At 54.6% G+C, this 20,376-nt stretch overlaps 2 protein-coding genes across 6 annotated transcripts in view; both read right to left on the bottom strand.

Moving 5' to 3' along the window:
- The window catches only part of TRPV3 (transient receptor potential cation channel subfamily V member 3), a 42,713-nt gene extending 32,213 nt beyond the window's left edge, over positions 1-10,500 (bottom strand). The window contains exons 1-4 of one of the 2 annotated variants that reach the window (XM_030800074.1): positions 10,182-10,500; positions 7,386-7,506; positions 1,212-1,316; positions 627-713 (exon numbers count right to left, since the gene is read on the bottom strand). In XM_030800074.1, coding sequence (XP_030655934.1) covers positions 627-713; positions 1,212-1,316; positions 7,386-7,506; positions 10,182-10,320 — 452 coding nt within the window. In that variant the 5' untranslated portion in view covers positions 10,321-10,500. The remainder of the gene's footprint in view (positions 1-626; positions 714-1,211; positions 1,317-7,385; positions 7,507-10,181) is intronic. The other variant, XM_030800075.1, reaches the window with a different exon arrangement.
- Positions 10,501-18,185: 7,685 nt separating this feature from the next.
- The window catches only part of TRPV1 (transient receptor potential cation channel subfamily V member 1), a 43,391-nt gene continuing 41,200 nt past the window's right edge, over positions 18,186-20,376 (bottom strand). For 2 of the 4 annotated variants that reach the window (XM_030800716.1, XM_003277837.3), the window contains one exon: positions 18,186-19,743. In XM_030800716.1, the coding sequence (XP_030656576.1) occupies positions 19,571-19,743 (173 nt within the window). In that variant the 3' untranslated portion in view covers positions 18,186-19,570. The remainder of the gene's footprint in view (positions 19,744-20,376) is intronic. The other 2 variants (XM_030800718.1, XM_030800719.1) reach the window with 2 other exon arrangements.

The following is a 20,376-nucleotide window of genomic DNA, read 5'->3' as shown; positions in this document are numbered from 1 at the left end:
CTTGCAAAATGCATATGGATGTTGGGCACACGTATTTTGTTTCCTTCTTTTTCTTTTTTTTTTTTTTTTTTTGAGACAGAGTCTTGCTCTGTCACCCAGGCTGGAGTACGGTGACACAATCTCAGCTCACTGCAACCTCCACCTCCAGGGTGCAAGCAATTTTCCTGCCTCAGCCTCCTCAGTAGCTGGGATTACAGGCGTGCACCACCACGCCTGGCTAATTTTTTTGTATTTTTAGTAGAGATGGGGTTTCATCATGTTGGTCAGGCTGGTCTTGAACTCCTGACCTCGTGATCCTCCTGCCTCGGCCTCCCAAAGTGCTGGGATTACAGGTATGAGCCCTGCGCCCAGCTATGTATTTTTAGTTTACATAAATGGTATCGTGCTACAATTCTTGTTCCACTGCATCCTGCTGTTTGAATGTTTCACAACAAATGGGTTTTATAGAATTCAATACTCCACTCCTTCCCCGCAAACATCCTACATGCCATGGATCCATGACTCCACTTGTCTCAACCCCCAGGAATGGTGGATTCTTTCTCCTTCCTGCAGGGCCCCAGATCCTGTCTCTCTGGCACCCCCAGCCTGGGTGGGCACAGTGGGAGGAGGGGGAGGGACAGACTTACCTGGGGCTGTTGGGATTGGATGGGGTCTCTGTCACATCATCCTGAGGAGACTGGGGGGAGTCCATGTCATCACAGTTACCAGAGATGCTGGAGGTGTTGGCGGGGGGAACAGAGAGGGTTTTAAAGTTTTAAAATGGGCCAGGTGAGGTGGCTCATGCCTGTAATCCCAGCACTTTGGGAGGCCGAGGCAGGTGGATCACTTGAGGTCAGGAGTTTGAGACTAGCCTGGCCAACATGGTGAAACTAAACTGTCTCTACTAAATCGTCTCTACTAAAAATACAACAACTAGCCAGGCGTGGTGGCATGTGCCTGTAATCCCAGCTACTTGGGAGGCTGAGGCAGGAGAATCGCTTAAACCCGGGAGGTGGAGGCTGCAGTGAGCTATTGGGCCACTGCACTCCAGCCTGGGCAACAGAGTCACACTCTGTCTCAAAAAGATAAATAATAATAATAAAGTTTTATAATAGACAGTAGTGGCACGCCACAGCCAGGCCTGGCCCCGTGACCCAGGGCAAGTCACCGGCCACATGCTGGAGCTGAAGGCTGGGCCCAGGGCAGGGGGTTGGGCTGGGGCCCGTACTCACCACTGCCGGATGTTGGAATCCATGGGCTTGGAGAAGACAGGAGGAGAGGTCTTGGCAACCGTGGGGTTGGGCTCAAACCCTTCGATCTCCAGGAAGAAGTGTGCACTGAGGGAACACGGAGGAAGTCTGTTAGGGCCGAGCCAGGCAGAGCCTGTCTGCCTGTGTCCTGCCTCCCGGCCACAGAGCGTGCCCCCATGCTGAGCACACACCCTGGCCAGCTCTGAGTCCAAATGAGCTTGCCCAGCCCTCCCGGGAGCCCTTGGAGATGGACACTGTCATCATCACCTACGTTTCACAGATGGTCTCCGGGGAGCTGCTGGTCAAGTGTGAAACCAAAGAAAACGACTGAGGCGAACCCCATTGATGTAGAGGTTGATTTTGCCGAGGTTGAGGACACACCCGGGAGAAAGACACACAAGCCCCAGTGGGATCTGTGGCCCACACTTCCTCCTCTGAACAGGATTTTGAGGGCCTCAATATTTAAAGGCGAAAAGTGGGCAGGAGAGAAAGGAGGAAAGAAAAAAAAAAAAAAGAGGGAGCAGGCCGGGTGCAGGGGCTATAATCCCAGCACCTTGGGAGGCTGAGGCGGAAAGATCACCTGACATAAGGAGTTTGAGACCAGCCTGGCCAACATGGCGAAACTCCATTTCTACTTAAAATGCAAAAAAAAAAAAAGTAGCCAGATGTGGTGGCGGGCACCTGTAACCCCAGCTACTCGGGAGGCTGAGACAGGAGAATTGCTTGAACCTGGGAGGCAGAGGTTGCAGCAAGCCGAGATCGCGCCACTGCACTCCAGCCTGCGTGACAGAGCAGGACTCTGTCTCAAAAAAGAAAGAAAGAAAACAGGGAGCACAGGGCCACATTCTTGTGAGGCTTCGATTCTGCTTACTGAGTACATGTGTTGCACATGAAAAGGGGTGGGTAGAGGAAACAGTCAATTATGGATTCATCTTGCGCTCAGTAAATCTGCACTTTACAGAAGATAAACATGGACGCACGGTGGGTCACGCCTGTAATCCTAGCACTTTGGAAGGCCTAGGCGGGCAGATCACCTGGGGTTGGGAGTTCGAGACCAGCCTGACCAATATGGAGAAACCCTGTCTCTACTAAAAATGCAAAAATTAGACAGGCGTCGTGGCGCATGCCTGTAATCCCAGAGAAGGAGAGACATTGGCCTATGAGAAGCAAGACATACACCCAACACGTGACTCCCAGTCAGATACAGCCCCAGCTCCACCTTCAGACACACCCACAAACACAGGCACCTGTGTCCTTCGAAACCACAATCACACAGAGAAGAGCCTTCTGGCTGATGACAACCCGGACAGTGAGGATGAGGCCGAGGGTGACCTCGGTGGCAGCAACACTCCTGCCCTGCAGCTGCTACAGGACAACTGCAGCCTCTGTGGCCTGGCCAGGGACTGTGGCCTCCTGACCAGCAGGGCCTCTCTGGGCACACGGGGCTCCTAAGCACCTTTGCTGCCTCCTTCGTTCTCAGGCCCAGAAGGACCAACATACCCCTTCCTTCCTCACAAGACTACAGAAGAGCTCCCAAAGGGCAGTCTCAGCCATGTCACATTCAGGAGGGAGGGTAGCAGGGAAGGGACTGTGGCCCCATTCTGCAGACGAGAGAACTGAGGCTCAGTACGGAGAAGCAGCTCATCCATGGTCACCCCCCAGGGTAAAAGTCAAGGTGGTCAAAGAACCTGCTTCCCGATGTCCAGGCTCATAGTCCACACCGCAATCTGCGCTTCTCTGCTCTCGCCTTAGCAATCTGAGCCTTCTTCCAGCTAAACTAGCTCCAGGGGTTGGCCACAAAGGGAGGTTGCTTGGCACAGTCACTTCCTAGGGTGGGGCAAGCAGGAGAGAGACCCCGGGCTTGCCCGAGGAATCTCTGCACTTTCCTCCAGCACAGACAAGCCTGGAAGGCTCAGCGCTAATCCAGAAATGGAGATACATGGGGTGGAGGGCAGTACTGGCTGCCAGTCTCATCTGCCTCACCTGCCAGTCTCCTGCCCACCAAAAGGAACCTTCTGATCTGAGCCCCCAGTCAAATCCTTCTTCCAAAAGGGAAGATGAAGGGAGGAGTTAAACCCTTGCCTGGGAACCTAAAGCCTGGTTTCTAGTTCAGCTCTGCCTCTGCCTCCTGTGTGACCCCAGATGATCAGTTGCCATCTCTGGGCCAGTCATCTTCACCTGACTGGATGATGGTTGGGCCAGATGATCCCTAAGGCCTGGACCCTGGAGCCAGCAGCTCTGGGATCGTCCTCCTATGGAATGTCCAGCTGAAGTGGGCATCAGAGGTCAACCAGTCTGATTGCCACTTCCCTGCAGCCCTGCAGTGCCCCAGAACTTTTGCCCTAAAGTAGTCACTCCGCAACAACAGCCTGACCCAGAAGCTCCAAACACATTTGCTGGTGGTTCAGCCCCAAAACATCCTGGTTGAGATTTGCCAAATTACCTCCAGACAGAGCTCCAAGCCCTATACCCACAGCTTTTCCCCCAAGACTGTCGGTCCAGTCCCTCCCCTGCTCCCCATCCCGCCCTACCTGTCTGCATTCCTCAGTGTTGCATTTACTCAACAAATATTTATTGAGCATCGACAATGCGCCAGGCACTGTTTCTGCAGCTGTTTCTGCAGTCTATGTCTGGAGAAGGAAGCCCTTGGCAGCTGGAGCACCAGATGTGAGAAGACAGTGATAAGCGCAGGGCTGGGGAGGACCCCAACTGTTGGGCACAGACCTAACTCCTGGGGCAGAGCAGCTGCTAGACCGTGAGGGCCTGTCCTGCGCCCGCCCTACTGGTCACTGCACACACCACATCCCACCCAGCGTCATAGCACATGGCAAGGCCTTGGCCCTGTGACACCCCGGCTCCTGACCTGCTGGAGGTGCTGTTTGTTCCTCCCTTCCTTCTGTCCAGACCAAAGGGCACCAGCTGGGTGTGGCTGACCCAGGTGAGCAGATAGCTCTATACCATTTCTACTGCATTTCTGTTCCTTTAAAGTCAAAGAACTATCCCTGAACAGCCCAGGGCTGGGAAGGAGACTGTCCGTCCATTTGCTTTGTGCCAAGAAATGCCCAAGGGTTCTGGGCTCTGCAAGGCCAGTGCCTCCACAGCCTCCATCAGTCTGTGTCTCTGTCCCTGGGCATCACCTTTTCCAGGGTCCAGGAAGGAAGCCAAGATGACAGCTGCTCTCAGGGAATGGCACGGTGGTTCAGGAGCACTCCCAGGTCCAAAAGTCTCTCCTATCTCCAGACTCCCTGGTGCCTTTGATTCCACCATTAGTGCCTGTTTCCTTAGGGGTCAGCACTGCCCTCTTTCTTCACCTATAATTTATTCTTTTTTTTTTTTTTTTTTTTTTTTTTGAGATGGAATCTTGCTATGTCACCCAGGCTAGAGTGCAGTGGCACAATCTCGGCTCACTGCAACCTCCGCCTCCCAAATTCAAGCAATTCTCCTGCCTCAGCTCCCAAGTAGCTGGGATTACAGGTGCCTATCACCACATCCAGCTAATTTTTGTATTTTTTTTTTTTTTTTAGTAGAGACGGGGTTTCACCATGTTGGCCAGGCTAGTCTCGAACTCCTGACCTTGTGATCCACCCACCTTGGCCTCCCAAAATGCTGGGATTACAGGCGTGAGCCACCGCGCCTGGCCTTTTTTATTTTTTTTGAGACAGAGTTTTGCTCTGTTGCCCAGGCTGGAGCGCAATGGCACAATCTTGGCTCACTGCAACCTCCACCTCTTGGGTTCAAGTGATTCTCCTGCCTCAGCCTCCCAAGTAACTGGGACTACAGGTGCATGCCACCACACCTGGCTAATTTTTGTATTTTTAGTAGAGACAGGGTTTCACCATGTTGGCCAGGCTTGTCTCGAACTCCTGACCTCAAATGGTCCACCCGCCTCGGCCTCCCAAAGTGCTGGGATTACAGGCATGAGCCACGGTGCCCGGCCTTTTAATTTATTCTTATCTTTTCTGTTTCTCTCTGGGCCCAAGTCCCCTACTCAGTTCTGAGGGGGATGCCCAAACCTTCACATGAGCGTCCTCAGAGAGCCTCTGGGGCAGAGGAGTGGACAGCAATTTAGGAGACATGTCAAGCTCAGCCCTTGGCTGGGCGGAGGAGGCTTTGCAGAGCTGAGCCTGGAGCGAAGTCTGTGAATGGGGGGGATGGGCTCAGAGAAGGCGGCTTGACGGTTCCTGCTGAGGAAAGGACCTGGGATTTTCCCAAAACTCTGTCCTCATGTTTTTCCCGAGGTCCAAACTTCCCCTGGAAAAGTGAGAGCGGATGGGAAGGGGGAGGAGAGCCAGCGGGGTGGGCCTTGCCAGCTTAGCTCAGGGACGTCTGCGCCCTTTCCTGGGCAAGCTCACCCAGACCCAGGCTGCCCCCGTGGCCCCACACGACACCTGTCTGGTTCCACCTCCACCAGTTTTCCCTCTTGCCTTCCAAGATGGAGCCTCCACCTGGCTCTTACCCAGCATTTCACAACTGAATTTGGCTCATTCCTCCTGACCTGGATCTTCTCCTCTGATGCGCCATGTCAGACGGCACCGCCATCCCTCCAGGCCCTCTCACCGGGATTCCTCCTTCTCCCTTACCTCCCATGGCTGGTCCCGCAGACCCCATGATACTGATACCTGTCTGTGCTGTCCCCTCCTCTTTATCCCTGATCACCCAGGCTCAGACATCACCTCCTGTCACCTGGGCTTCCCAAAGGCCTCCTCATGGTCTCCCTGCCATCAGCCTCTCCTCTGATCCATCATCCACGCAGATCCCCCAGAGTCACCTCTCACATCTCACCATGCCCTCCCTCCCACGAAAAATCCCTCCATGGCTCCCCACTGCCCTCAGGATTGTCCAAGTTCCTTGACTGATCCCCAGGACCCAGCTCCAATGGGACTCGTCTCCCCAAAGACTCCTCTACCCCCCGGCATTTCAGCTACACCAGACTCCTCACCTCAGTGACCCCACCCTGAGCCACTGCTCCCGTGTCCCTCTGCCCAGATGCACTTTTTCCTTCCTCTCCACATCCTCTCTAGCAGCACCTCCTCCAGGAAGTCCCCTGAGACTGCCTACAGGATCAGAATAACCTGCTGATCTTCAGGCCCCATGGGGCTAGTTCACCTCTCTGTGGTCACTTCCCACTCTCTCCTCGACTCCCCTTTCACCAGACTGTGAGCACGCGTGGGCATTTTTCTCTCTATGTCCCAAACTCCTTATCCTGAGCCCAACCCTGGGGCTGGTACACAGGACACCTCAGTGATTAGAGCTCCAACTAACAGAGGGGAAGCACCAAGCTCACCCCTGGCCCAAAGGGGGCGTGGGATACAGGCAGAGGAGGCAGGGCCACCCTGCGTTCAAGGGACGCACAGGTGAGGTGGGTTGGGGGACAGCTTGAAAGGCACCAAATGAGCTGGGGGTGCAGGATCTATAATGCAGGCAGCGGAGGGGCGGGACGGGTGACCCTAGAGAGGTCCTTTCTCTGCTCCAGGTCTCCTCCATGTCCCCAGCGAAGAAGTAAAGCTGATCATCCCAGCCCTGCCCAGTTCCCAGGGGCTCCGTGGAGTGATGAGGACAATGATGATGGTGAAGGTCACGGAAACACTCTCAATGCCAACACGTGCTGAGCACTGACCGCGTGCCAGGTGCTGCACTGAGCACTTTGTTGACTTGATCCCAATTAACCATCATCCTATAGTTGGTGCCATTGCCGGTGTCCCCATTCCAAAGGTGGAGTTCAAGAGCTTGAATAACCCGGCTGGGTGCAGAGTGGATGGAAAGCCGGTGGTGTGTGTGGAAAACGTGCCAAACAGAGGCTCCAGGTCACCTGGAACTTCCACCCAGCATTTTGCTCCTCGTCTCAAGGATGGCTCCAGCCATCCCTCACCTCCCTCAGGAGCCCTCCTGACTGCTCCTGCCTCAGCACCCTCTGATCCCTCCAAGGAGGCTTCCCTAATTGTGCCAGTCACACTGGCCACCCCAGCTCAGCCCCCTGAGTGTGCTGTGCTCCCCCCAGGCACCATCCCCCAGTCATACCTCGCCAGGCACCAGGTCACCCCAGGTGAGACTGAGAGTCTCAGGTCTCCCCAGGGCAAGGGCTCCCTGATGGGTGCCAGGCCCCTGCTCGTGCCCCTCACGGTGCCACCATCCCTGTCCCGAGCTCTCCAAACCCACCTCTTCTTTGTGGGGGTGATCTCCGCCGGCCTCTTCTCTGGCAGGACGGCAGGGTTCCCACTGGGCACAGCAACTCTCTTGCCCATGAGAGGCACCATCTCCTTGGGGTGGGCATTCATGGCTGGAATACAACCACAGGGCAGATGCTCAGGCCGGGGGGACGGGGGAAGCTTCAGGGAGTTTAGGACCCCCGTGTGGCTGCATCCAGCTCCCATTCACACTACCTGGGACAGGAAGCTCACTCCTCCCTTCCCAGGTCACCAATCCTTCTTCAAGGACAGAGAAGCTGTCCCCAAAGCTTCCCCAGCTCCCCGCTCTAGCACCCCCGATGCTGTGGTCCTAGGAGAGCCCAGCAGGGTGTCCCGGCAGAGACCACCATGCCCCTGTCCTCTCTCGTGACACCCTCTCCAGCCGACCAGTCCCCAGGCGGACTCCCGAGCACTAGCTCTGCTTTCTCGAGGTCCCTCTCCGATTTTGTGATGAGCAGCTCTCCAAGAGTTTTGACCTCCACAGAGCAAGATTGTCACCTCCTTTGCTCTAGATGTTATGCTCCTAGTAACACAGCCTCAAGCTCCTCAGGTGTTTTGGATTCCTCAGTGTCCAGGTGGTCTCTGCAGCCAACACACCGATCATCTCCCCCGCCCACCCAAAGCTGCGTGTAACCAGCTTATGGCTGCCTGTCCATTAGACTCCCCTCTCACTAGCTGAGTCCCCTTGCCCCAGGCAGAGGAGGCCGACCCCCCAGTCCAGACCTGCTTTACTGATGCTCAGTGTGGGCTGGGCACTGTGCTGAGCTCCGAGGGGTGTGGGGATTGGGGCTGGGGGACTGATACATCTTCCAACAAGACCAGGATAGACCATACAGGCTGCTGTGTGGAGGAAGGACAAGCCGGGCAGAGGGCAGAGCCTGGGAGGGTCAGGAGTGGCGGGAGTGGCGGGAGCTGCTGTGGCTGGAGAACCTGGGGAGCTCATGGGGACCCTGGCAGCAAAAGCCGTGCGGTCAGGCTGGGCCCTGTATAGTCCTTGAACACCGCGTAAGAGCTGTGGCTTTAGGCAGGCACAGTGGCTCACACCTGTAATCCCAGTACTTTGGGAGGCCAAGGTGGGCAGATTGCCTGAGCTCAGGAGTTCAAGACCAGCCTGGGCAACATGGTGAAACCCCGTCCCTACTAAAATACAAAAAATTAGCCGGGCATGGTGGTGCACGCCCGTAGTCCCAGCTACTCAGGAGGCTGAGGCAGGAGAATCTCTTGAACCCAGGAGGCGGAGGTTGCAGTGAGCCGAGATGGTGCCACTGCACTCCAGCCTGGGCGACAGAGTGAGAAAAAATGAATAAAAAATAAATAAAGTTTTTATTAAACATGAAAAAGGAGCTATGGCTGACCCCCAGGGGCAGCTGGGAGTTGGGTGCAGAGGCTCTGGGTTACATAGGAGAGTGTGGGCTGCGTTGGGTGGTGGGGAGACCAGAGGCCAGGGACCAGGGGGAGGCTGCTGCTGGGGCCATAGGGACGGGGAAGGGGGCCAGCTGGCCACAGAGGGATGACACGGGCGGGGAAAGGGCTGTGTGGACAGGTGGTGACTGTGTGGTCAGGGGGTGCCACTCTGAGCTTGAGTCACCCTCAGGGGACTCACCCGGAGACACCTAGGTGGGGGCAGGAAGATGGATTTCTGTAAGAAGAACCCAGCTGGGCGGGGTGGAGCTGGGGCCACTGGTGATCCTACCCCAATAGGAAAGCTTCCTGGAGGAAGTTTCCGGAGCCGCGTGTCATCAGGCTGGAGAGAGTCCCCCGCCATCCAACTCAAAGGGAGCAGGCTCAGGATGGGGGAGGCATCGGCGAGGGAGAGCTTTGGCCCTGGAGCGTAGGCAACCTTGAGGCCAGGCAGGTGGAGCAGCCCACAGAGAGGGACTCCTGGGCACCCGGCCCTCCCGTGTCCAGTCACGGCCTGATGAGGACGGGCAGCCTCTATGGCTTTCCCCATCCCCACGTGGCCTTTGGTGGACTAAAAGGCTGGGACGCACCGAGCGTGAAGGAGACAGATGAAGGGCGCGTCTCTCGCCCCTCCCAGGGCCTCTGGTTTCCTTTCTGAGAAGTGGGCTGAATGGTCCCCAAGGGCTCTGTGGCCCTGAGAGCTGGTTGCTCTCTCCCTTCTCTGGGCCCGAGAATGTGGCCTGCCCTGGGCCTCTGGGGCAGGAGAGGCTCAGGGAACTCCAGACTAGGGCCGCAGCAGCTGTCATTAGCTCCCTGAGTCACCCCGTAAACCCCACGTTCTCACCTGCTGGACTCTCTTGTTGCCCTGGCCCTCCCTTTCTCTCCCAATCCCTGACACTGATTGAAATGGCCTTTCCCATGCGATACACCAGGCCGCGGAGCCACAGCTGCTGACTCAGCACCTGTGAGATGCCTGGGCCCCGTCTGTCTCCCGCGGTGGGGCCACCTCCTCCCATCCTGAACTCCCATCACACTCCTGCCCCAGAAAGCCGCCTCCCTGGGCCGGCCTCGGGAAGCAGGAGCCTCTCCTCTACCCCTCAGCAGTGGTGAGGTTGAGATGTCCCTCCCCAGGATCCCCAAACCTCAGGGGAATGTTCTGAGTCCGTAAGGACCTGTATTCTCACACATCCCTACAGCCAAGAGCGCATGGCCTTGCTTTCCTGGCTGGGGCCCAAGCTTCTTCCAACCCTCCTCCCAAGGCCTGTTGGCCAAGGGCAGACATGGCCCAGAGGACCTCTGAGGGCCACGCTCTGGGCTCCCCAGGGGCCTTGGAGATCACCAGCTGCCTTTTGCACGGAAGACTCACCTGGTGAGGTTCTGGGTGGTCGTGGCAACCCTTGCCCTGAGATCACCGCATGTCTGGGGCCCAAGGCCCCCGGGTGGGACTGTGGCTGAGGCGGCGGGAAGCTCTCATTGCAGGCAGAGGGATGGCTGGAATGAGGCATCAGAGGCAGAACTGGCTGAGCCACCTGCCCTCGGCGCCAGGCAGGCCACGCCCACCAGCCACAGCTGCAGCACCCGCCCACCCACGTGGCCCGTGTGAGTCACCCCCACACCCACACAGCAGCCTCACCCCACCGGAGAAAAGGCAGGGGAGGCCGAAGGTGCCAAGGTCGAAGTTCTGGGTCCAACTCCTCCCTCTCTGGCATTCCATGCTGGCCAGGGACTGCCCGTCTCAGGCCTCCGTTTTCCCAACTAGGAAATGGGAATGATAACACTTACTTTCCAAGGGTGCCGTGAAGAGCCAAAGAGATCACAGAGGCGGGAGGGCTTAATGAAGGGTCAAGCGCTCTGCTCTGTCCCCTGGGAGGGAACACCACAGCCCAGGCCTAGCCTGGTTGACCTCAGGGCGGCCAGCCCCAAGACTCGGCACTTGTTCTCAAAAGTCGGTTCCTGGGATCAGGTCTCTCGGGGACAGAAGTCCCCATTTAATGCTGTCCACCGGCAGTCACACATCATGGCCCTTAGTGTCAGCCTCACCCCCTTCCTGGCTGAATGACCTTAGCAGGTCATTTCTCCGAGCCTCAGTCTCCTCATCTGTGAAACGTGCTTCATAAACCCACTTTGCAAGGTTATCGTGGGGCTTCAACAAGTGCAAGTAGAAAGGGCCAGAACAAGGCCCAGGGCACGGCAAGAACTCAATAAACAATGTCGGCTCTTAGCTATGATTGCTTTTGTCATCTCAATGTATTCTCCCAGCAACTGCCCGGGTGCCCTTCTCCAAGGCCAGGGCGTCACAGGAGGAATCTCTCCTGGCCCAGGCTGCAGCTGTGAAGTGGGTGGAGTGAGGTCAGGATGGCTCTGTGTGTCTGGCGTCACTCAGGAACTGCACACCTGCTCCCCGGGGCGAGAGGCGGACAAGACACGGCTGGGACAGAGCAGGAAGTCTCTGCTGACGCGGCCGGAGCTGGCGCCTGATGGGCAGGGAAGTCCCCAGCTGTGAGCCTCTCAATCCCGCATCATCACAAGCTGCCTGGCCTGGGGAGGAGGCAGGAGGCAGGTGAGGCTTCTAGGCCATGGGAGAGCAGGACCCGTGGCCGGTAAGGGGCAGACCAGACTTGCAGGTGTGGGTGAAGCAGGAGACCGCTTCTGCCGTTGAAGTCAGGGGGTCCTGAAGTTCCCACTCACAATTTGAAACCTCATGACTGTGCCTGAAACTCCACCAGTAAAGCCTGATCTGGGGCTGACCACGGCCTCCGGCCACTTGCTCACTCGCCCTCTCCCGACCCAGCCCCGTGCCCCCCCGGTTTGCCTCCAGCGGCTGCTGCCAAATGTCAGTGCTTCCACTTTGCTCGTGTTCATGCCTTTTCTCAGAGGGCAGGTGGGAGCTGGTGAAAAAGGCCCCTGTCTCCCACCCAGAGGTGTGCCCTGTGCCCAGCAAGGAAGAAGGGGACCCCCGCTCTGCTATGAGAGGCAGCAGGAGCCAGGTCACCCAGTGGAGTCACAGTCACTACTTAGGAAGCCCGAGCCCGTCCCAGTCCTGCCCCAAACACACGGAAGCAGCAGCTTCGGCCCCTTAGATGGTCCATATTCAACCCCATTTAACCCAGCACATGGTAAGAGCCCACGGGAGAGGCCGTGGCAAGGACGCAGGTGGACCACGAGGGATTCAGAACTGGAGAAGGCCGTGCCCACCCTCGTGGGCCACAGGGGACACAGGCTCAGGCAGGAACCATGACCCACCAGGTGGGGGCATCAGGACAAAATGGGCTGAGACCCCCAAGGCAGGAGGAAGTCCCTCTGACGGGGCGTAGGGAACGGGTTCGGGAAAGAGGGAGCATCTGCCTGGACTCGGAAGGAGGGAAGAGGCCACAAGAGAAAGCCACGCCCACAGAGGCTCGGAGGCCAGGAGCACGGCACGCTCAAGGAGCGGTGAGAAGCTTGGGCAACACACAGACCCAGTGGGCTGAGCAGAGATGGGGCCGCGAAGCCAGGCTGCGGCGCACTGAGTGACTCCAGGCCGCTGGGGCGGCCCTGACTCCTGAGTCCCACAGGGCTGTGTTGGCCCAGCCTCAGAGGGCTCATGGCCCGTGGCCTGGTGGGGATGCTGTCACCAATATGATGCAAAGGAACAGACCCACTAGGCTGAGCCAGCACCCACACCACGGGCTGTCACCAATATGATGGAAAGGAACAGACCCACTGGGTGAGCCAGGATCCCACACCATGGCCGTGCCCCTGCCTGTCTAACCCCGGCTGAGCCTTGCCAGGGTTCAGGTCCCTGGTGGGGTTTCTGTCCTGCGTTTGGGGTCCACACAGCAGCCACAGGAGTGTGTGGCCATGAGTCTCACTCTGCAGGCGCCCAACTAGCACAGCCCACCCCATCTTGGCCAGCTCACAGGTGACCTTTAGTGCTCATTCCCAGCCGCCCCAATGCCTGGGAGCCTGGAAGGATGAAGGAGCTGCCCCCCGACAGTGTCTGACTCCTCACTCTTGGCGGCAGCCATAAGCCACGCTGTGCTCACCTTTCATTATGATCGCAGATCCTTCTCTGGCAGTGGATGGAACACACAGAACCTGGAGAGGCGACAGTCCCGAGAAGGAAACTTCCCAATTGGTACAACCAGGGGCGACGGGGCTGGGGCCTGCGGTGGGAGGCAGGTGGGGAGAGGGAGAGGGCAGCCTCCGGATATTCCTGCCCCAACTCCGCTCCCCCGAGGTCTAACTTTCTGACAGTCCCGAGGTGCCCCATGTGTGCCCAGCCCGCCAGACTGAGCTCAGAGTGGAAGCCTTCGCCAGCAGCGTCGATCTGCACGATGCAGGGGCCGTCCTCTGCCTCTGTAAAGCACCCCACAGAGGACACACGAGGCGGCATTGAGCAGCCCCCCTCCACCTCCCCAAACTCCCAAGCCCTGCAGACACCGAGCCCAAGCAAAAGCTCACAAGTTCCACTCGCTCAGGGGGAGAAGGGGAAAAGGGGGTCTCTGTAAGGTGGTGGCAAGCAAGGAGGGGCCGGTCCCCCCACACACTCTAGGATACGCCCTACTCGGTGCAGTGAGGAAGGAGAGAGGGAGCCAGGCCGACCTCCAACACCAGCCTCACGCCCGAGCAGGCTGACCCGGACAACGGCCAGGAGAGGGTCCTGGCAGCCACCACCGTTCTTGAGCCAGGAGAGCTCAGCGGCTGCCCACAGTGGATTCTGGGTTGTGGCTCATCCTGCTTCCAGGTGATGGAGGGAAGGACATGAAGACAGAGACAGCAGTAGACTTGACAGTTGCCAAGAGAGTAGATTTTTTAAGTGTTCTCATCACACCAAAGAGTGAGGTGCTGCGTATGTTAGACAACTTGATTTGGCCATTCCACACTGTATACATATATCAAAACATCATGTCGTATGTTGTTAATATATACAATTTTCATTTGTCCATTAAAAATAAACTTTAAAAAGCATAACTATATAAATCAATAGCATGATGTACAACGATTTTTTTTGTTTCATTCCTGTTTTTACCATTTTGTTTTAAGAGAGCATTAATAAAGAAAACGAACAGAGAGGCTGGGCGCAGTGGCTCACGCCTGTAATCCCAGGACTTTGGGAGGCTGAGACGGGCAGATCACCTGAGGCTAGGAGTTCAAGACCAGCCTGGCCAACATGGTGAAACCTCATCTCTACTAAAAATACAAAATTAGCCGGGTGAGGTGCTGCACACAGTACTCCCAGCTATTCGGGAGGCTGAGGCAGGAGAATTGCTTGAACATAGGAGGCAGAGGTTGCAGTGAGCCGAGACTGCACCACTGCACAGCCCAGGCAACAGAGCAAGACTCTGTTCCCGCAAAAAAACAAGAATGAAAGAAAAAAGAAAAAGAATGGAAAAGTGAAAAGGAGTATGATCAGAACAAAAATATAACATGCTATAGTGTAAATGCATACAACACATTGGTCAATTCTATTCAGTTTAAATTACACACACATGCACAAACAGAAAAAAAGAGAAAAGATAAAATGACCACTTCATACTTTTTTTAGAATGGCCCAAATCCAAAATGTTGACAGCACCAAATACTGATGAGGACGTGGAGCAACAGGAACCCTCAGCCATCACTGGTGGGAATGTAAAACGGGGCAGCCACTTTGAAAGACACTTTGGTGGTTTCTTACAAAACTAAACATACTCTTTCCATTCAATCCAGCAATCACACTCTTTGGTGTTTACTCAAAGAAGCTGAAAACTTATGCCCATACAAAAATTGCCCATAGGTATTTATAGCAACTTTACTCATAATTGCCAAAACTTGGAAGCAACCAAAATGTCCTTCAGTAGGTGAATGGATAGAGTGGTACATCCGGCTGGGCGTAGTGGCTCACACCTGTAATCCCAGCACTTTGGGAGGCCAAGGCAGGTGGATTGCTTGAGGCCAGGAGTCAAGACCTGGCCTGGGCAACATGACGAACCCATCTCTACAAAAAATACAAAAAAATTTGCTGGGCATGGTGGCGGGTGCCTGTAGTCCCAGCTACTCGGGAGGCTGAGGCAGGAGAATGGCGTGAACCTGGGAGGCGGAGCTTGCAGTGAGCTGAGATTGCACCGCTGCACTCCAGCCTGGGTGGCAGAGCAAGACTCCGTCTCAAAAAAAAAAAAAAAAAGGAGTGCTACATCCAAGAGAATGGAATGTTATCCTCCAATACAAGAAATGAGCTCTCATGCCACGAAAAGACATGGAGGAAACTCTAATGCATAATACTAAGTAAAATAAATCAATCCGAAAAGGCTATGTACTGTATTGATGATGCCAACTACATGACATGCTGGAAAAGGCAAAAGCATGGAGGCAGTAAAAGATCAGTGGCTGACCAGGCACGGTGGCTCACATCTGTAATCCCAGCATTTGAGGATGCCAAGGTAGGCGGATTGCTTGAGGCCAGGAGTTCAAGACCTGGCCTGGGCAACATGACAGAACCCCATCTCTACAAAAAATACAAAACTGAGCCAGGCATGGTGGCTCTCACTTATAGTCCCAGCTATTCAGGAGGCTGAGGTGGGAGGATCCCTGAGCCTAGGAGGTCAAAGGTGCAGTGAGCCGTGATTGCACCACTGCACTTCAGCCTGGGTGACAGAGCAAAACTCCGTCTCGAAAAAAAAAAGGTCAGTGTTAGCCGGGCGCGGTGGCTCACATCTGTAATCCCAGCACTTTGGGAGGCCGAGGAAGGCAGATCACGAGGTCAGGAGATCAAGATCATCCTGGCTAACACGGTGAAACCCCATCTCCACTAAAAATACAAAAATTAGCCAGGCGTGGTTGTGGGCGCCTGTACTCCCAGCTACTCGGGAGGCTGAGGCAGGAGAATAGCGTGAACCTGGGAGGCGGAGCTTGCAGCGAGCAGAGATCGTGCCACTGCACTCCAGCCTGGGCCACGGAGCGAGACTCCATCTCAAAAAAAAAAAAAAAAAGGTCAATGTTGCCAGGAGCTGGAGAGAGGGACCAATGAATAGGTGGAGCATGGAGGATTTTTAGGCAATAAAATTCCTCTGTATGATACTATAATGATAAACGCAGGTCACACATTTGTCAAAACCCATGGAATCTATAACCCCTAGAGTGACCCCAGCAGACTTTGTTTTTTGTATTTTGGTTTCTTTTTTTTTTTTTTTTTTTGAGACAGAGTCACTCTGTCGCCCAGACTGGAGTGAAGTGGCGCAATCTCGGCTCACCGCAACCTCCACCTCCCAGGTTCAAGCGATTCTCCTGCCTCAGCCTCCCGAGTAGCTGGGGTAACAGACGTGCGTCACCACGCCTGGCTAATTTTTGTATTTTTAGTAGAGACGGGGTTTCACCGTGTTAGCCAGGCTGGTCTCAAACTCCTGACCTCTGGTGATCCACCCGCCTCAGCCTCCCAGAGTACTGGGATTACAGGCCTGAGCTGGACTTTGGATGATGATGATGTATCAATGTCGATTCACTGATTGTAACAATGTACCACTCTGCGGCGGGATGTCAGTAGCTCGGGAGGTTGTGGGCACAGCAGGTGTATGAGAACTTCCTCTATCTTTTTTGTGTCAATTTTGCTGTGAACCTAAAGTTGCTCTAAAAATAAAGCTGGCCAAGCCCTGTGGCTGGCACCGCAATGCCAGTACTTTGTGGGGCCAAGGTGAGAGGACTTCTTGAGGCCAGGAGTTCAAGACCAGCCTGAGCAACATAGCAAGACCCCATCTCTGCAGGGGAAAAAAAAATTGCCAGGCGTGGTGGCTCACGCTTGTAGACCCAGCTACTCAGGAGGCTAAGGCAGGGGGATCGCTTGAGCTCAAGAGTTTGAGGCTGCATTGAGCCATGACCACACCACTGCGCTCCCATCTGGGCAAGACAAGACTCTGTCTAAAAAAAAATTAAAATAAAGCTTATTAATTTTTTAAAAAAGAAAGAAGACATAGCAATTGCAGGTATGTCCTTCCTTAAACAATCTCAGGTTTCCGATCTAATAACAAAAAATTTCTATCATTAGTTTTGCAGAAGTACAACCACAGGATCCCTTCCAGTGCTGAGTAAATTCAAAAGCTGATCCAGGCTGGGCACAGTGGCTCACATCTGTAATCCCAGTACTTTGGGAAACCAAGGCAGGTGGATCACTTGAGGTCAGGAGTTCAAGACCAGCCCCGCCAACACAGTGAAACCCCATTTCTACTAAAACTACAAAGATTAGCCAGGCGTGGTGACAGGCGCCTGTCATCCCAGCTACTAAGGAGGCTGAGGCAGGGGAATCCCTTGAACCCAGAAGGCAGAGGTTGCAGTGAGCCGAGATCACGCCACTGCACTCCAGCCTGGTCAACAGAGCAAGACTCTGTCTCAAAAACAAAACAAAAAGCTGATCCAATTTGCAGAAGTTTGCAGCTGTCTGACACCCACACATTTTCTAAGAAAGGCCTACAGGTAAAGCACAGAGCCCCAGGCCCACGGCAGGAAGGGAGAAGCCCTCCTACCTCCCTCTGGCCCAGGATAGGCTGGCATGCCCCAGCACATTCTCTGCCAGGCAGCCTGACACAGCAGTTAAGACCCAGGCTTTGGAGTCAGACTGCCTGGGGTCAAATCCAGGCAACGTGTTTACTGGCTGTGCAACCTTACTCACTGTTGGAACCTTGATTTTCTCATCTATAAAAGGGAACTAATAATAGCTTCTTCACGAGCTGTTAGGAGACTTAAAGGGAGATGCACATGGAGCACCTTCAGAAACACTCCTCACATCCCGGCTGTCAGCCTCCCTCCTCCAGGCTGCAGGCTCACTTGCCATGGTCACACGCAGGCACCTGGGGCACCAGCCCTCGGCTCCTCTGTGGGGCCTCCTATGTGGAGGCAGACACGATGCCAGAGAATAGGGAGGAGGGATCCCAGTATTTTCTCCCAAAACACCTCTCCTGGTAGGGCCCCAGCCCCAGCCTCAGCCAAAGTTCATCCTTTCATGAACCAACATCCAATAATTCCACAACTAAACAACTCATTCTACACTCCGCAGATACTATCACAAGCTGCCCATGTCTGGAACAGACGTCTCTTTCAGAGTATCTGTCTCTTAAGCTCTATTCTATAAAGGAAGAGTCAGCAAACTCTTCTGTAAAGGGCCAGATAGTATGTTTTTTATATTTTAGGCAAACTTTTTATATTTTAGGCCTTGCAAACTATTTGGTCTCTGTTGCAACTATTCATTTCTGCATTATAGCAGGAATGCAACCATAAGAATGCACACACACACACAAACATGCATGCATGCACACACACACACACCCCCACGTGTACACACATGCATCCACAAGCAGCCTACACAAAGCCACTTAGGTATGCCAGCCCATTCCCTAGCACAAACTTTACACTTGACACGATATATATGTATACATATCTATTTATTTGAGAATGCCAGTATGGATGGAGTAGAAGCATGTGCCATTGCGGGGAAGCAGGACTGGGGTCCCTACAAATGGAAGATCTTTCAGACATTCTTACCAGGTACCTTTGGGATGTGGTTCTGTACTTTTAACCTGAACAGCAATCGAGCTGATATTTTGGAGACTGTGACTGATCGTAAGGAAGGAGGAAGAAGGCACTCCTGCAACAGCTTGATTCTGTCAGAGCTGGGAGTGGGACGGCCTCCCCCACCTTCCCCAGGGAGGAAACACCAACACCCCCAAGCCACCCGGGCAGGTAAGAGGAGCCAGCACAACACAGAGAGGAAGGGCTTCTGCATTTTCCATCAAAGGAAGGGTTTGTTCCCAAACGTGTTTTCCTGGGCTTCGCTGACTTTTGCTCCTAGTAACATAAAATCAAAGAAGGCCGGGCGCAGCGGCTCACGCCTGTAACCCTAGCACTTTGGGAGGCCAAGGCGGGCAGATCACCTGAGGTCAGGAGTTCGAGACCAGCCTGGCCAACATGGTGAAACTCCGTCTCTACTAAAAATACAAAAATTAGCCGGGCGTGGTAGTGCTCACCTGTAATCCCAGCTACTCGGGAGGCTGAGGCAGGAGAATCGCTTGAACCCAGGAGGCAGAGGTTGCAGTGAGCCAAAATCACGCCACTGCACTCCAGCCTGGGCAACAAGAGTGAAACTCTGTCTCAAAAAAAAAAAAAAAAAAAAAAAAGAATAAAATCAAAGAAAACGGCCAGGCGTGGTGGCTCACACCTGTAATCCCAGCACTTTGGGAGGCCGAGCCAGGCAGATCACCTGAGGTCAGGAGTTCGAGACCAGCCTGGCCAACATGGTGAAAGCCCGTCTCTATTAAAAAAAATGCAAAAAATTAGCCAGGCATGGTGGCGGGCACCTGTAATCCCAGCTACTCGGGAAGCTGAGGCAGGAGAATCGCTGGAATCCAGGAGGCAGAGGTTGCAGGGAGCCAAGATTGTGCCACTGCACTCCAGCCTGGGTGAAAAGAGTGAAAGTCTGTCTCAAAAATAAATAAATAAATAAAAAAGAATACAATCAAAGAAAACAAGGGCCTATCATGTCCCAGTAGAGACTGACCATCCACACTGTTTAGTAAAGTGAGTTAAAACTTGAAAGTCTGTTAGGAGATTCACAGTGACGGTTGGATGTATGTCACTCCCCATGTTTCCAAGAATGCTTCCCACAGCTTGTCCAGTGCAGACTGGGGAACATGCTGGGCAGGCACGGACCAGGCCAGGCTGCTGACAGAGCACTGGTGTTCCCTCGGCAGCCCCCCGTGGCAGCGGGGTCTCCTAAGGCCCAGCGTTGACAGTGCTGTCTGCGTGAGGCCCTCACTCCTCCCCGGAAGCGGCAGGACTCTTGAAGACCTCAGCATCTTCTGGCTTCAGAGACCCTGAAAACTGTCGCAGATGAACTTCCTCAGGCTGAGCAGAGTGCCTATCTCGAGCACTTGCCTCTCTTAAAAGGGGGACCAGGGAAAAGTTCTTCCAGTGTCTGCCTGAAACTGAAGTGTAAAACACTATTACTACCTTGGATGCAGCAAAACATTCACTTCTTGGCCTCCCAAGTCTCCAGATAAAAGGAGGTCCAGGCCGGATGTGGTGGCTCACGCCTGTAATCCAAGCACTTTGGGAGGCCGAGGTGGGTGGATCACCTGAGGTCAGGAGTTCAAGACCAGCCTGGCCAACATGGTGAAACCCCATCTCTACTAAAAATACAAAAAAAAAAAAAAAAAAATGGCTGGGCATAGTGGCACATGCCTGTAATCCCAGTACTTGGGAGGCTGAGGCAGGAGAATCACTTGAACCTGGGAGGCACAGGCTGCAGTGAGCCGAGATTGCGCCACTGCACTCCAGCCTGGGCAAAAAGAGCAAAACTGTGTCTCAAAAAAAACAAAGAAAGAAAGAAAAAAAAAGGAGGCCCAGGCATGCAAGTGCTTCCTGAGGCACCTGGATCGGTGCAACGTCCTCCTCCCTCAACTGCTCAAAGAGCCTCATGCACTCTCGCTGTTCCTTAAATTCTCTACCTCCATCCCACCCCGACTTGCTTGCAGCCTCACAAGAGCCCATCGCCTGCCGCTCTCAGCCTCCATCTCCTCCCTGCCCAAGTGGGAGGGAAAGGAGGTCTCCACAGAGCA

Source organism: Nomascus leucogenys, chromosome 19 (genome assembly GCF_006542625.1).
Source record: "Nomascus leucogenys isolate Asia chromosome 19, Asia_NLE_v1, whole genome shotgun sequence".
Classification (NCBI taxonomy): Eukaryota; Metazoa; Chordata; class Mammalia; order Primates; family Hylobatidae; genus Nomascus; species Nomascus leucogenys.
Note: the sequence above shows the minus strand (reverse complement) of the source record. Positions and strands in the feature narration are given on the sequence as shown.